Source organism: Excalfactoria chinensis, chromosome 5 (genome assembly GCF_039878825.1).
Source record: "Excalfactoria chinensis isolate bCotChi1 chromosome 5, bCotChi1.hap2, whole genome shotgun sequence".
NCBI lineage: Eukaryota > Metazoa > Chordata > Aves > Galliformes > Phasianidae > Excalfactoria > Excalfactoria chinensis.
This window is the reverse complement of record NC_092829.1, coordinates 28,753,898-28,770,635: the sequence shown is the minus strand read 5'-3', so window position 1 is coordinate 28,770,635 and position 16,738 is coordinate 28,753,898. Positions and strand designations below refer to the sequence as shown.

Sequence of the window (16,738 nt, the reverse complement as noted above, 5' to 3'; positions counted from 1 at the left end):
GCAGTTATTGGGCAGAGTTTTTTGCAGGTCAGAATCTGCCCTCGAACACAACGCAGATGGCTCCTTTAAACCATTTCTTGCGTTTGCTCCCACTGCAAACTTGGTTTTAGCATACACAGATGGGAGGCTGCTCTGGAGGGGTACAGGTAGGGGTGCAGGTTGGTCACAGCACTGCAATTAGTGCTCACATCCTATTTGAATGTAGAAAACAAAAAGTTTGGGTGAGATTAGAACACTGGGTAATGGCACTCTCCAGTTATAATTCCTTACTAACAGTGAACAGTCATGTAAATAACAGTGATCGCAGCATTAGTTTTAAGTTCTAATGAGTTCATTTAAAGCAGTCATTCAGTTGTGTGCTTTCAGGTCAATCACAGCACCGTGCATGCACACTGCTACACTGAAAAGCAACTCGCGTCACAGCTGTGTAGTTTAAAAGGCGTTGTACGTTGGCTTTTTTTTTTATATATTACTTTTCCTTTTTTTCCTTTTGCTTTTCCTCTGATATTCCAAAGCTGTTCTTGTACTGAAATGGGAAGCGCGCAGCTGCGAGGCTTTTGCTGTCAGCAACGCGGTCGCGGCCGGTGCTGCAGCACCCGAGCCGGCAGCTCCGTGAGCGCGGCACCCACACCCTGACGAGGCGAGGCTGAAGCCACCCGCCGTGCCGCTACCCGCTCCGCTGGCAGCATGCGCTACAGCTGGCGCCGAGGAGCACGATCCGCCCGCTCTAAGCCGTCTGCCGGCAGCTCTCGCGACGGCGGTGTCTGCGGGCCGCCGCCATGGCAACGGCGGCCGCGGCCCGGATAACACCGGCGGCCCCGCGCCCTGCCGGGAGCACGCGCACCAACGGCCGCCCGGCGCGCGGAGCGGCAGCTGGCGCTGCTGTGGTGAGCGCGGCAGGGTGCTGCTGTGAGGCTGCTTCTGGGCTGTGTGCAATTTGATGGTTGGTTGGTTTCCTTATTCGCTTTTTCTTTTTTGCCGGTAAGCACCGCCGGATGCGTTGATTGCCCTGCTGCTGTGCGTTCGTACTTGCATAAAAGCTGTGCGTTTGAGCAGCGGAGCTGGGCTAAGCTGGAGCACAGAAAGATCTCTCAGCGTTGAGTTGTTTGAAATCTGTTTGAGCTACACCTGAAGCGGGCTCGAGTTCTTGTTTTGGTAATAGACTGTGGGTTTGGGAGGTGGTGGTTCTGGTTTGGTTGTTTTTTCCCTTTAGGTCCCAATGGATACGAGAAGGGGCAGCTTGGATAAAATTTCACAGCCTGCATCTCGCTCAAGCGCTTACCCCAGCTGCAGCCATTTCAGCGTCTCCATGGAGTTACTGGCACCAGAATCCAGTTTGCCAAAGGTAAGTCTTACTCTCAGCTGCTTCATTTTTTCTTGTTAGAGCATCGAAGAAATGAAATTCTGCTCTCAGCTCTGCAGAGAGTTCTGGGCACTGAGGTTGTGCAAAAGGCTGTGTGCAACCCTGGGAGTGCGGGCTGCCCCTTCTGCGCTCTGTGAATGATCTTTCATTCCGTTTTTCTGAGTCGTTGAGGTGGCTGCAGAAAGTTTTGTTCAATGTTGCAGTGTGGAGAATTGGATTGTATTCCACTGTATGCCCTCAGGTTGCACCAGGGGAGATTTGGGTTGAATATTAGGAAAAACATATTCTCCAAAAGAGTGGTCTCGCACTGGAAAGGGCTGCCCAGGGAAGTCACTGATCGTGTCCAAGAAACACTAAGATGTACTGAGGGGAGTGGTTTAGTGTGAAATATTGGTGATAGGTGGATGGTTGGACCTTGGTGATTCTATGATTCTATATACGTAATCAGATTACTGAATATATTCTATTTAAAGTTTTGTTTTGTTTTGAAATCGTAATATTCCAAGAACTGTAGATCAGCTCCAGGAATGTAATAAATTCTATAAGAAGTAAGATGTTTGTCCATCTTCTGAGGAAACTGGTAACTGGGATTCACTTAATCATGCCTAGATGCCTTATAAATGCATTAATATATATATATGTATATATATAGTAAGTTCATAGTCAGATTTTAAAGATACTATCAGATAACTTTGAGTCCAAGTTCTTAACCCAAGCATCCTAACCAATTGCATGGAAGTTGCCATCTGTTGAGAATGATGAATTAGATACAAGCATATCAGCCTATCAAAGAGCAGAAAAAAAACTCAACAGTATGAGCAAGAGGTGGAGATGCTGCTTGGTGCAGGGCACCCACAGCACTGGGAAATGAGTGAGAGGCTGTTGCACATACAGACTGGTTGGCTGTACTTTGCTGTAGCAGAAGTAGCGTGCATCTTCAGAGTTCCTTCCTAGTCCAAGAGTCTGTAAAGTGTTGAGCCTGAGAAAACGCGTTCACTAGTCTGATATCTAAGAAGCAGAACTCTGATCTGAATTTTTCATTTGTTTAAGAGCTGCTTTGCAGTCTTGTGTAGAAGCATTGTTAGCCTTTGTAATAATATATGATTAGTGCAGTTATCGCCCTCCTCCCCTCAGGATTTATGTTTAAGGGGTAGTGATTGATTTGTATTTCATAGGTTGATTCACCTGTCAGTTTGGGTGTTAGTCATCAAAGAAGCTTAGAAGACTGCTGTCCAGAAGAAAACAAAGGTGATGGCGGGGGGAACACTGATATCAAGGAAGTAGAGAGCATGAGCTTTTTTCAGGAGTGTGTGCTGAATCCCAGTGAGTTGCCTGGTGTGGGAAAGCCTAACATTTCCTCATGGTGTGAATAGACCAAATACTGTATATTTATGGTTTGTGTAAGATTCTATTGCTGGAGAGCACTGTATGCAAACAAGTGAAATTCCAGAAGAGAAAGGGGGCGATGGTGTAGAAATTAATGCCTTCCTTATTATGACTTCCATCTTTCAAATACAGTGGTAACAGCTGTGATAACACAGCATATGCCTTGTGGCATCTAAGCTGTGACCTGCACCTGGCTGGTGGCCTAAAACGTCAGGAGAAATCATCTGCATTTGTTCCATGAAACCACGATAGAAAGTATTTTCAATAAAATTTTTGTATCCAATATTTCAAAGATAATGTTAATTTGTGAGAAACTTCATATTCTAATAATAGTCCATCAATCAAATAATAATTAGAAATTATTCTTGAGAGTTTCAGCATTTAACAACTGAAAAATATAAGTACTATTAATATACTTAAAATGCAAATATACAGTATTTTAATGACAGCACTTACAGAAGTGCTTTGGACAGAATTCTTTTGGCATTATGTAAATGCTACCAAAGTTAACTTTTCAGAGCTTCAGATCATTTAAAAATAGAGAAGTGAAAGCCACAATATGAAGCTAAGAGGGAAGAGGGTATTGAAATTCTTTGTCTTCGTTACGTAATTGGCATCAAATGGAATTCAGTGCTTCCTGCTCCCGGGTTTAACATGAGCTCAAGTGTAGTAGTAGGTGCCTTTTTTTTTCTTTCTTTTTTTTTTTTTTTCTTATTCCTTTTTTTTTTTTCTTATTCTTTTTTTTTCTTTCTTTTCTTTTTCTTTTTTTTCCCCTTTTTGTTTTTTTTAGAACAGAATGGTTCACCATGGAGTCTCAGTGTCGATCCCAAAGGGGCAAAACATTTGTGTGTCCTTAATTGTTAATGTTTCAAACACTATCTTTAAAAGCTTATTTGACATCTATGCATCTGTGTAATTGTGAGAGGCTTTTTCCTATGTTTTTCAGGATATGTCTCTAATTCAGATTCTGCTGATGGTGACACTGAAACACAGACTTCAGTATTTTGTGAACCTTCCCAAGGAAAAATAAGTAATGCAAAAGAAGGTATTATGTTCTGCTTTATGAAGCGTGTGGTGCAGTAAAGTTCTTTTGTGTCAATTTTCTTGTGAGTGCCCTTAGAAAATATTTATGCATTGTTGTTTTCAAGAAGTTATAGGTAAATTATTTATTGAAAGGTTATTTACTTTGGTTATGTAGTAGTGTTTGTGCTCTGTGTAGATTTGGTCAGTCTAATAAGATGGTAGAATCCATTGATTGCTTTTTCTAGTGCAGCAGTGCCAGTCATCTCATGTAATAGTCATTGCTTCAGAACAGAAGTTGTGTAGAATTCAGCTTCAAATCTTCACTTAGTAGTTTAGATCCAAATCCATGTGCAGCATTCAGTCCGGTTGAAATAAGTGATAGATTAATTACCTTTTCCCGTAGGCACTTCCCTGGAGCTTGGTTAGTTCTGTGTAGCTCTCTCCTTGTTAAATCACTCATTGTTTTTGTAGCACACAGTAGACTAATGCATTACAGTGAATGTTTGGGATCAAATGGTGTGTAAAGCTTTGGACCTATGAAAAAATAATGCAGGACTCCAAAATTTCAAAGACTGTGGGACTGGAGCAGTGCTACGAATGTGTCCTCTTCTATGGAAGCGTTTCTGCCAGAAAAGAGAGACAAGTGCAAGGATGTAGGAAGAGGAAAGGCTAAAAAGGAACAGAAATAGAAATTTGCATATTTAAGAAAAAAGTGACAAAATAATAATGCATTTTGATTAAATAATGATAGTTTCTATAATGTTTCACCATGTTTGTTTTTTTTTTTTTCAAAGAAATATTTATCTAGAACCAGTAACAGATTCTGCTTTATCAGAAATAAAGAAGTCAACATTTAAAGCTTCTATAACATTTAGAAGAAGTAATATTACAGAGTTTCTCTCAGCCCCATAATTATTTACTTTAATGAAGGATGTTTCAACATGTATTTTAGTAGCTGGCATGAAACAAAAACTTTTTGAGTAGTAATCTTATTTTGTCTGCCACTATTGCTGATACTGTGGGCATACAGTCACTATTCTGTTAAGTTTAAACTAGTTGCCCAAAACATGGTGCTCTTCTCCCACCTCGTATCTGGCTGCTACAGGGTTTGATTCAGTAATCTGGTGCGAAGGCTTTGTTTTTCCCTACTACATGTAGGCCTGGAAACGAACATGCTCAAGAATAATTGTGCTTTCATCTGCAGTTGTTATCAAGTTATTTGTACTGTGGGTTTTTGGTTGTTTAAGTTGAAGTATATCAGACTAACAATTTAAAATCTGATCTACAGCAAACTCTTCCAAGTTATTGGATTCTGAAGAGGCAGAAGGAGATCCTCAGATTCAAGCAGCTATAAGGAAAATGAATAAGCTTGACACAATACTGGCAAAAAAACACATTAAAGAGAGAGCTGTTAAGAAACAAGGAAAGGAAATGAGAGCAAAGCTCTGGGAAGAACTTAAGGTTAGAATAATACTGCTTATCTTGTAAATAATATGCCTTGGACTACTGTCTTAGACAGTTACTACATTTCACAGACACGTTGTTTTATGAAATATGTAATGATTGACTCACTAAGATGAATTAATGGATCTTAAAAAGTAACTTTGAATATATTCTATTGGCTATACTTGAAACAGGGATACTATCCTTAAAAGTTGGTAAGGCCAGTTGTCAAGTATGCAGCTGTCTTTGTACATGTAAACCACACTGAATCTTAGGCTTGAGCTCATTACCTGCAGGTCATGACATGGCATGAATACAGAGCTAAGAGCCTTTACTACATTCTAATTCTTAGGCAGTCTGCTTTAGTACTTTCTCTTATTAGATCAGCTAGAGATGCTTCCTAGAAGAAGACATGACAACACCACAGCACAAATTCCTTTACATTATTCCTGTCATATCCTCTAGCAGATAAATGTCAGTTTAAGCCGTAAAACACGACATGTAGTATTTCCTCAGAAGTTAAAATGTTGTTTTTCATGATGTAAGTGTAATTTGCTAAAAAAAACAAACAGACAAAACAACCAGGGTTGCAGCTGGCTCCAGTGCATCTCACAGTGTCAGCACATTTGGATGGGGAGCTGTATATCCATTATGGAAGTTCTTTACTGTGTGGAATGTGTCTTCGTGAAATAGACAGTGCAGAATAGAGGCCCTGAAATTTCGTCATGCATTTGTTATAACTTCAGGAGATGTTCATGTAGCCTCAATAATAAAACAAAGCAGAAAGTACGTGTTAAAACCTAAGAAGAAAAATTTCTATAGGTTCTAAAAGTTGTTATACCTGATAAGCAAAATATTTTGCTGCAACTTTAAAGTATATATTTGCTAGTATCTTTTATATTTATGCTTTATTTCTTTTAAACAGTCTGTCATAGACTCCACAGGGATCCATGAGGAGATGGAAAACACAAAGCTCTTCTTAACTTTGATCTCATCGTGGCAGGACACAACTGGTAGGTAGAAAAGGTTAAAAACCCTTAGCTAATTATTCTTTATTTTGATTAATATTTGTATTTTTGTTGGATACAGTTTAAAAAAAAAAAAAAAAAAAAAAAAAGGTTTCAAACTTCTAGAATAAAATGAGTATATCAAGGGGCTGGAAAGGTAGAATTCCAGTGTAAGTAGAGCTTGCACTTTTCAAGTTGGTAGCCAAGGATGTATGACTGAGAACACTGGTACTTTAAAATAATGAAAATAGTTACAAGGAAACAAAGAGTGGAAACCCATTGAAAAACTTGGATGCCTTTACTGTTCTGGAATGACTGGGCAGTAAGTAAGTCCCTGGCCAGGAAGGTGATGGAGTTACCAAACCTGGAGGTGTTGGACAACATTTCTATACTAAATTTTGGGTTATTAAGGGAAAAGCATGGACTTCAGGGATGATATTTTAAAAGCCTCCAGTAGATGTCAGCATATAGCAAAAAACAGCAGACAAGCTAGACTAGTTTTTAATGATTGCCAACCATAAAATGCTTGCATTCCTCTTTTATTTCAAAGGTAACTCCATATGTGAGACTGCATGTGTCCCATGTATCTGGTGTACCATAATTGCAAAGCTCTATTTAGTTTGGACTTGTATTTTTCCTCCAGCTTGATATTTGTCTTTAGTTTTCCATAACATGCTCATGCTTTACTTTTCAGACTTTATTATTTAAATGTCTGACAATCACCACCAGCCCTGACAGTTACCCTGGTTGATGCTGAAATAGAATACAACTAATGGATTTTTCTTTTAGAGCTGCAACTTGTCAAAGAGCTACATTACATAAATTATATGGAGCAGCTATTTAATTACAACTTTTAATATGCCTTAGAAATCAAATGTAAGTTTTGGTGCACCAAATCAATAATGACTAGTGAGTCCCAGCCTGCTTATGGTGCATGAGCTTGATGCACACTCATGACAGAAGTGTAAATCAGGAATTAATTAATTGGCCTTACCTTCATTCTTTGTGCTCCGTGTAACAAAAGTACATTAAACTTCATTATTACAGGTTATTGTGTTTTTTTTTTTTTTTTTCATTGTGAGAAACATATTTGTCATATGTGATATTTATGGCTATTTTCAATACAAGTCTTTAAGTGCTAAGCTTTTTGACTGTAGTTCAATACTCTTAACTTAGGCTTCCAGCTGAGATATGTTTGTACCATGACTTTTTTTTCTTTTTCCTTGAGTAACTGAAACAACTCTTGCATGCCTAAGATATATTCCAAGACTCCTAGACTATACCCTTGACCTAAGCCACTTGGAAGACAAATAATTCATGCAGAGGCAGACACCAGCTGTGAAAATCTGGATACTTTATTCTCATTTAAGCCTCTTTGTGACTAACCACTTGGTGTCTGTGGAGGCTTTGAAATATCACAGCCTTGGGCTGTATTTTCTATTACGTAATTGTCACGTATGTACTTCTGTATGTATATTTATTCATCAGCTGCTAAAAGCTTAAGACATCTGAAACAACATATATTTTCTCTTATGTTATTATTCACAAGACGCTACCCCTTTTTTCCTTTTTTATTTCTTGAAAAATGTGGTGATGATATAATTTGTCCACAAACATCTTCAAGTATTGTGTAGGAGATTTTATAGCACGATATCTATGAAACTAGGTCTTCTTTCATTGAATTTTACTGAAACATTTCTTTGCAGGTCCCTGTCATGTTAAACAGGCTGAAACACATGCTTTGCTATTTCACACACAAATTAGTCCAGAAGATTATACCTTCCATAAAACCCAGCGTAATCAGGGTAAGCTTTGTTATCTGGCAGAACAGCGTGTACAGTGGGTGGTTAATTTTTATGTATTTGTTTGTTTATTTATTTTTGCAAATGACAAAATGGAAGAACTTTCTTTGGTATTTATCCAAGCATTTCATTCAATATGGTAAAAAGAAAAAAATATATTACTTACAAGTTACAATGTTTTATTGTGAGTTGATAGATATACAACATTCATGTCAAATGTATCTCTTTTTTTTAATGAAAAATTGTAAAAAAACTTGTCTAATGTCTGTTAATCTAAATTGCTGTAATTGTTAATTCATAAACTTATATTCAAGAAATTATTTAGCATTGTTTTTGTATACATTTGCAGCTGTTCTGTAACTTTTTTGTAGTAAATGCTTTCTGGTAGAGATCAAAATCTGTGCTCCTTATTTAGCAGTTACTTGTTTTCATGTGCTGTGTAGAGGTATCAAACACTAGTGGTTATGGTGACCAATATTTCAAAACATAGAATTGCACTTTTGTGTCTCTGTTCTTTCCCTACTAGAAACTGACATATGTGTGGCTGAGTAACTTCTCACTTGTGTTGGCATAAGAATGGCTTCAGCTGCCACTGCTATTTGCTTCGTTTATTTCTTTGTCACCTAGAATTGTATCTATACAGAAGGGATATATCTTACTGGTGACAAAAATGACAAACATGGAATAAACAGATGTTGGCAGCAGAATCGATACAGTGTGGATACTTCACAGAATTTGACTAAATTTTGCTACTCTAATATGATCCAATTCCTTGATAGATTTAAGGTCTTACCTGGTGACATTAAAGATATTTTGGGCTGCCTTCAGTAAACAGTTTTCTTGATCATATCACATACCTCGGTCCTTTAGAGTTTACTGGATTATTTATTATTCTAATTTGTTCATAGTGGGTAAAAGAACACACTGAATTCACTTTTATATCCTTGAGAGTTTGCAGTCTGCTCAGTCTGTAGAATTATTTCTTATGTCAAGTGTAAAAGAGTAAGCAGTTACAATCTGATGATGGCTTATCTTTTATAATCCAGCATGCTTGGTTAGTTGAGGTTAGTTATAATTGAGGTTAGTTTTTGTTGATGAAGTAGTCCGCTCCATTTTTTTTCTCTACTTTCCAGAGAAGTACTGTGCATAATTCTTGTTTTTGAGACTAAGAATTTTATTGTATTTACTGAGTCTTGTTATTTAATATGATAAATATTCAGTGGTTGTAAAAGAATTGCTGCCTTAGAACTGTACAAGTCTCTGAATAACATAATATGTGCTCATAATTGTATGATAGATAGAAATCCGTTGTTGAAAAGAAAAACCTACATGAGTAGTTGTCAGAACATCATTAGTTTTAACTGTTACAAATAATGTATGTGGCTGTTTGTTTAATAGCTCTTCAATTTCATGGTGAGCTTTAGTTTTAATCAGTTTTTTATAAGCTGTGTTGTAATAATATCAAATATATCATCTGTTCTTCAGCTGTTTGGTTTGAAAAAAATGTAATTGTTATGACTCCAGATAGTTCTGTGGTTTCCCAAAAGTTACTGTCTGCTTTTGTACTGATGATAAAACTGAAACAATGATAGGGTTCAAAGGAATGCCGGGGTGTTTAAAACCACCATGTTTAACATTTTTGAGGTTAGAAATCCTAAAGTATTTTGAGTTTTCCCAGTGTTATATGATCTCAGATAATAAAAGCCTAAGAATGAGATTAGACACGTCTTTGATGATTGTTCTCTCTTTTAAATATAGCTATATTGTTTTTATGTAGATTATGAAAACAGCATATCAAAATTTTAGGTCTGTTGACTTTACAAACTGGTTAAAAATTTAAATAAAATTAATGTTATTGAAGCTCTGATTGAACGAGAAAGCTTAGCAGTTTTTTTCCTCCAATTTTAGATTATCCAAGTGAAATAGAAACAAACAAATTCCCGAATCAAGTGGAAAAAACAACACAGAATAAAAGTAAAAGTAGTCAGCATTTCATTAAAAAGAATGTAGAGGTAAGCTGTAAAAGAAAAATCAATAATATTTCATTAAATGTTAATGAAAAAGTAGTGTATAAACCCTTCTGGTGACACTTGGATTACTTTATTGGGAATATTAAAAGCTAATTAGAAGTAAATGAAAATACCATTACTATTAAAAATTGCTGCTTATGGCAGAAAACTCTGTAAGATAGTTCTCATGTTGCATGCTCACGTTTTCACAGTAGGCCTAATACTGCTTTTATGTATCTACTGTAGAGTAATGGGAATTTAATTGGTCTGTTTGTACTTGGCATGGCTTCTTATGAGGATACTTATTTCCTAAGAATTCCTTTCTTTAAATACATTTTCTACTAAGTTACAGGAAGCTGTCCTTATGTGTAGATGAGGAATACATATGCATGTTATTTATGTACAGCATGCACGAAACTTTTAACTTAGAGAAGACTGACTTCTGTCAGATGCCTTGACTTTCAAACTTTCTTTTCCCTGTAGATAAGTATCTATAGATTTTTTTTCATCTAGCACTGCCTCCTGCACATGTCTATGTCAAAGACTGATATCAGAGTATAATTGTATTATCTGTCAGAGAGATAATTTATATTATGTTAGTGGGAATTCAGATGTTAATTCCATAAAGTTTAAAAATATCATGTGAGTTATTGGAGTTCAAATGGCTTCATTATTTGTGGTTTTTTTTTTGTTTTGTTTTGTTTTGATTTTCTTTCTATATGTAAACATTTCAGCTTGCAAAGGATTCAGGAAAACAGGTACCTATGCTTGAAAGAGAAAGGAAAAGGCTAACTGAACTGCTGAAAGATACAGAAGATGGAAGTACATTGCAAGATCTTGAGGTATGAGAACTGCATTTTATACTTTCCCATTTGGATTGTCTGGAAATCAGAATTTTCCTTGTTGTTTTCTTTTAAAAAAAAAACAAAAACAAAAACCATTTTTGTTTACTTTCTACTATTTGGAAGTTCTCAGCAGTTATTTCATTGAGTGAAATAAGCAACATATCTTTCAGGAGAAATTAGAAGTGGGTGGAAGGAGCCATAGAAACACACTCAGGATGGAATATGGTCTATTTTTTTTAAGCATAATAATTTGTGTGTAAGGTGTCAAGTTGCTGCATCTCAGTCTGAGTGCTTAGCATTGTAGTCTCTGGTAGATGCTTCAGCAACTACTTCCAAAATAAATAAATAAATAAATTGGAGAGTTTTTTGGGGGGATATTATATTATTTTTTGGGATATATTCAGAATGCAGTAACTGGGGAAGTTCACTGTTCAATAGTAACAGTGAAGCTTATGCTTGCTTTTAGAAAGAGGATAGTGACTTCCAACTTAGACTGTCTAAACAGTATACAAAGAAGTCAGGAGCACACTTAAATATTAGACATTTATGTTATGATGTTACAGAGCAAGCAGTGCATGTCTGCATATTGCACTAGGCTGAAGTATGTAGAAGTGGAAACACTTTTCCTTATAAAGCATAAAAATGTGTGGTTGTCCTAGCCATCACTGCGTCAAGGAGACTGTGCCACGGAATGGTTCCCAGTAATTTGAGCTTATCATATAGTTATTTGATCTCCTCATTACTAGTAGACAGTCTTTATTGCTTACTCCTTTATTTAAGTGTCACAGTGGTAGAGTTGTTGGGGACTTTCATATGTAATGGAAGTTCTCGTGAGGCTGCTAGTACAGGAAGAGAAGATTTTGTTTGAAAAATGAATCATGCTGTGAACTTCTGCTGTTTTACAAATATATATGGTATTAAACAAGTATTTTCATAGTATGATCATTCTCAATATAAATTTGATATTATACTTAAAGAAAACTGCATTTTTATAAATAAGGATAATGCTGGAAAAATACTTGCTTTATTCAAAGAAATTATATGACCTTTAAAATACCCTTAAATATACGTTATTCAAAGTCTACGTACTTTGAGTACTTAATATGTTTTGAATGTTGTCACAATATTTAAATGTACACTGAATCACTTCCCCTGTGAAGGGAGATAAGGCCATGAGACATCCAAGAGATGCTGTTCTTTGTTACTCTTTTCCAAACCATGGCTAAAATTCATTTTTAGAAATTATTGTTTCAGAACACGAGGTGAGGGAGTGAGCTCATGTAGGGGTCAAAATCTGACTGAATCTACTTCATCCAGCCTCTGAGCAGGAAGAAAATATTGGTAGAGGGTGGGTTTTTGATTCGTTCTTGATTTGATTGTTTTTGTCCTCATGTTGGAAATGTTGGTGATTAACCATACCATCCCTTCTGTTTGTTTTTGAGTTATCTTTCATTTGATATATGCTAACGTTTAAAGAAGTGATAGTTTTATAAATAGGCTTCTGCTAGTAAACATTAGAGCTGTCTGACTTAAACAGTGGTTGCTTTTTTTTAATAACTTTTTTTTTTTTCTTTAAAGAATTTATTATTTTACTGATTGCAGAAGCCTTCTCTCACAGTAGAATGTTATTGAGTTTTCTTTTTCTTAAAGCTGGTTTCAAATCAGACGGGTGCAAATTCTGGTTAGAAATGTGTGCCCTTTTTTGTGCACCAGTTCTTAAGGCACAACAACAAAGTATGACATTTATCCAGAGTTATATCTGGGAAGTGTCACTGTTCTTTGGACATGGATCTATAGAGCTTGTACTACTTATATCAGTTATTAAGTAGGTCACTACAGAAGGCGGTTATGGCTATATGTTCTTGATATAACAGACAAGAACAGAAATGGTAATTTGTGGGTTAGTCTAGTCACCACTAGATCATCTCTTTAAAGAAAATAGCTCCTAAATTTACTGCCAAAATAGAATAAAAGAAAGGATAATACTACTTGAAACCTGTCTAGTTTAGAGTGAGATTCTTTTTCTGCCACATTTGAATTATATTATGTCTGAGTCATTTCTTGTGGCTGTCTTATAGCAAAGATCACAAGAAACTTATCAGTTAATGAGTAATTTAGACTGTTCCAAGCTGGTCCAGCAATGCAACTGCCCAACTGATGGCCGTTTTCATCTTACTTCATTCTGACTTTAAAAGCTGGTCCAACTGCATTGGCTAAAGTAATGTTTTGGAGGTTGTCAGTCAATGCAGAGCTGGGGATGCTGTATTAATTCTTCTGTATAGTGGAATGCAGATTAGGTAACTTGGTCTGACTTGTGTTAATAAATAAGTCAAATGGTACTTCTTACTTAAATAAAAGTGTTTTAAGGAGATTTGATGTATTTTAGAACTGCATGTTCATGCTAATACAACTGTTAAATCAGCAGGGGTGTAATTTGTTTCAGATGTACTAAGTGCCTACTGCTGTTACAGAAACATTATTCTGAGTTAAGTTGTTGGAAACTGTGACAGGACAAAAGTGTATTTCCCAAGACAAATGTTAAATCACTGACCATCTTGAAAATATGAGAGAGAATGTTTAGGTCTGTTTTACTGAGGAGTAAAGTGGCTACTAGGTACTGTGAGGGAGGGGTGTGAGAGCATGAGAAATAGACACTGAGCAGCAGCTACGAAATTGGACCTGGATTCATGTGTCTGTTTCCTGCGGAGTCATATCATAGAATGCATTGAAAAGGACCACGATGATCATCTAGTTTCAACACCCCTGCTATGTGCAGGGTTGCCAACCACTAGACCAGGCTGCCCGGAGCCACATCCAGCCTGGTGTGTTTGTACTGATTAGAGGATGTTTAACATAGCACAAGTTTAGCACCTTATTCTACTTTTGTTTGATTTTGTTTCACAAAAAACAAAATGGAGGTCATTTATGACAGGTGTTTGGGGTGTGCTTTCTTTTTCTTTTTTGTAGTCAGCGTGATTTAGAGTAACGAGGATGGCCAGGCATGACCTCACAGTAGTGGTATTGTAGTTTGGAGCTCATATTTCCTCCTCATGCGTGGATGCAGCTGCTCAAATAGTCAGAGGACTAATCTGGAAGCTGTAAAGGAGGAACAAACGTGGATCCTTTGCAAGACAGATGTTGATGTCTTGAGTAAGGTCATCACGTTCGTGGTCCTCTTCTGTTAGGATGAAGAAAGGAAATCAACAGCATGCTCTCTACTTCCCCCATCTCCCTGGCCTGTCCCTGTGAGGTCCTAACTGATGATTTTTTGGGATCAGGACAGAGATGTAATTTGCTAGTGTCATTCCCAATGAATAGTGGTTGTGCAGACCCACTTGCCTGGGTGTGAGACAAGAGTACCAAGTTGCAGTGGATAACCAGTATCTACAAATACGTGCTCACTTGTTTGGGTTAAATGAGCCAGATTCACACATAGTATGCAGCTGTATATAGACATACTGGGAACACATACTTGTATTGGTTAGTCAGGTGTTACTGCTATCAAGTGGGAGAAATTATGTAAATCACTATCAGAAAGAGAACTCTGCTTTCTGCCTCTGCCAGTGTTTCTGTGATAACATACTGGAGCGCCAGAAGAGTGGTGCTTACTGATCTCAGAGCAGTTCCTGTAGGAACTCCGATGCTCCCTTGTGTGTCTTGTTCTTAGGGGATGCAAGTCTCACATTGAATTTCATGTCTTTGGTTTGAGAGTTGACTCCAGGCAGTTTCTATCACAGCATCAGCCTTTTCAAATTTAATTCTAAGATTTCTCAGGCTTCCTTATTCCACTGGCACAGTCTGCCCATAGGCTGTCGAGTTTTGGCCTTGGAGATCTCCAGAAGTTGTTTGGACGTGGGTCTGGGCACCCTGCTCTGGGTGATGCTGCTTGAGTAAGGGTTTGGCCAAATGAAGCCAGAGGACCTTTCTCACTTCAATCACTCCATGATTGTGTGTTTCTTCTTGATTTCTTGTCAGATAAGAAGTTGCTGTCGATAATAATTTCTTTCTTTGGCTCGCGCAGTAGTCTGTTGCTTCGAGTTCCTCAAGAAGATAATAGAGAGCAGTGTATTATGTTCCACTTTATTTGTACTTCTAAATAATTTTTAGCATGTGTTGCTGTGTAGGTGTGATTGGGCATGTAAAATGGATACGTGACTATGTATAGGAAGGATATCTGTCTGTGGTTGATACCAGAATTTCTTTCTGAGGTGAAAACTGATTGGGAAGCTGCTATGATGCTGCTTTTCAGTGAAGTTGAGAACTTCTCGTTTTGTACCTGTTGACTTGCATTTGTCCTTTTAATATATAAATATATTTTACTGTTTGCTGTGTAGTCAATTCTCTGTCCAGTCCTTTGGATAACTTTGGATGTAATACAGTAATCCCATAAAAACAATTTTTTGTTCAAACAAGGCATAACCAAATTGTCTTAGGAATGATGTTTACCAACAATATTACAGCAGTTTATGGGAGCTGTGCTTTTCTGCTTCAGTATTAGCTCTGAAAATATGAGATTATTGTATGCTTTTTGTGTGTTTTCAATCTTAGGATTGGTGGGTCTACCTCTGTCAAACAATTTCCTCTGAATTTCTGTCCTTTGCGCTGTCTTGCAAAGGGGTACACCACCTCCAAGATGGATATTCATGATATTGACGTCAAAAAGTGCTGCTTGCGTACAGCACTAGAGAGTGAGATCTGTTTGGGTTAGGCTTTGGTAAACTCATTCCTTAAAGAGGGAGCTGGGACTCCCATGTTCAACAGATGCAGAGCCCACAGAAAGGGAGGAGTCTGTCATCCATGGATGGAAGCTACGATAGGCATGGCATGGCATAACATGAAACTTCTTTGAAGGCTTAACTAACTTGAATAAGACATTATACAGTGAGGTGAATCATTAAGGTAAAGGGGTTAGCTATCCAAAGTGCTTCTGTTGTATGTAAAGAGAACTTGATCAAAAGTGTTGTATAACCTTCAAAGAATGGGGGGGGAACTTAAGGAGCTGTCTGTGACTGGCTAATACGGAGGCAAGGCATCTGCCTGTAAGCACTTTTTTTCAGCAATTCTAAGTGGCTAGTCAGTGAAGACATGGGTTTTGGACTTATTCCTATAAAAGTATATTAACTGCAGGCATCTCTTTAGGTTATATATATCTTTAAGTCCGCTTAAGTTGCTTCTTGGCTGTATTTTAATAGAAAGAAGTATATACTTCTTACTGTTTGATGAATATCTGCTTTAGGATGTGCTTTGTACATGAGTGCTGGCAGAATTTAGTTATATAATGAGATAGATGATAACTTGCATATTATTCTTTAATACAGTTTATTTGAAAAATAAATACGCTTGATATGTAACTGCTTTAAAAGTCTATTTCCTTTGGGAATGGGGATTAAATATTTTCTGTATTTTCAACAGGAGGATGTATGTGGTTGGCTGGTGCCAGGAGAAGGTTACACACCTGAACCGATGGAATTTCATCACCTAAATGAGATAGACAGGAAGCTTCAAATACTACTGTCTAATGGCGATTTTTCTGCAATTTCCAGTTCTTGCTCAAATCCTCCAAGCCAAATTTATCAGGTATACTACAGAACAGAGCTTTAAACAAGACATTTGTTCTGAAAATAAATGGTATTTCAGATATTCCAAACTGCAAAAGGGCCACTGTAGCGCATTATCCATGATAATTCATCTTTGGGAATTAGAATTTGGGTTCTTCTTATCTCAGGATTCCAAAAGTGAATGGAAAAATTAAACAATTATCGATAAAGTGATGTTAAAACTGTAGAAAATGGATTGAAATCGTGTCTCTCTCTTTTTTTTTTTTTTTAAAGGATTTTAGTCTTTTTCCCATTCCATCAGT

The 16,738-nt window shown here is 37.1% G+C and overlaps 1 protein-coding gene across 4 annotated transcripts in view; it reads left to right on the top strand.

Moving 5' to 3' along the window:
- The first annotated feature begins 804 nt into the window (after positions 1–804).
- The window catches only part of FSIP1 (fibrous sheath interacting protein 1), a 68,505-nt gene continuing 52,571 nt past the window's right edge, over positions 805–16,738 (top strand). For all 4 annotated transcript variants that reach the window (XM_072337634.1, XM_072337636.1, XM_072337637.1 and 1 more), the window contains exons 1-10: positions 805–943; positions 1,214–1,345; positions 2,539–2,611; positions 3,696–3,794; positions 5,061–5,233; positions 6,141–6,228; positions 7,929–8,027; positions 9,933–10,036; positions 10,768–10,875; positions 16,291–16,455. In XM_072337634.1, the coding sequence (XP_072193735.1) occupies positions 941–943; positions 1,214–1,345; positions 2,539–2,611; positions 3,696–3,794; positions 5,061–5,233; positions 6,141–6,228; positions 7,929–8,027; positions 9,933–10,036; positions 10,768–10,875; positions 16,291–16,455 (1,044 nt within the window). In that variant the 5' untranslated portion in view covers positions 805–940. The remainder of the gene's footprint in view (positions 944–1,213; positions 1,346–2,538; positions 2,612–3,695; positions 3,795–5,060; positions 5,234–6,140; positions 6,229–7,928; positions 8,028–9,932; positions 10,037–10,767; positions 10,876–16,290; positions 16,456–16,738) is intronic.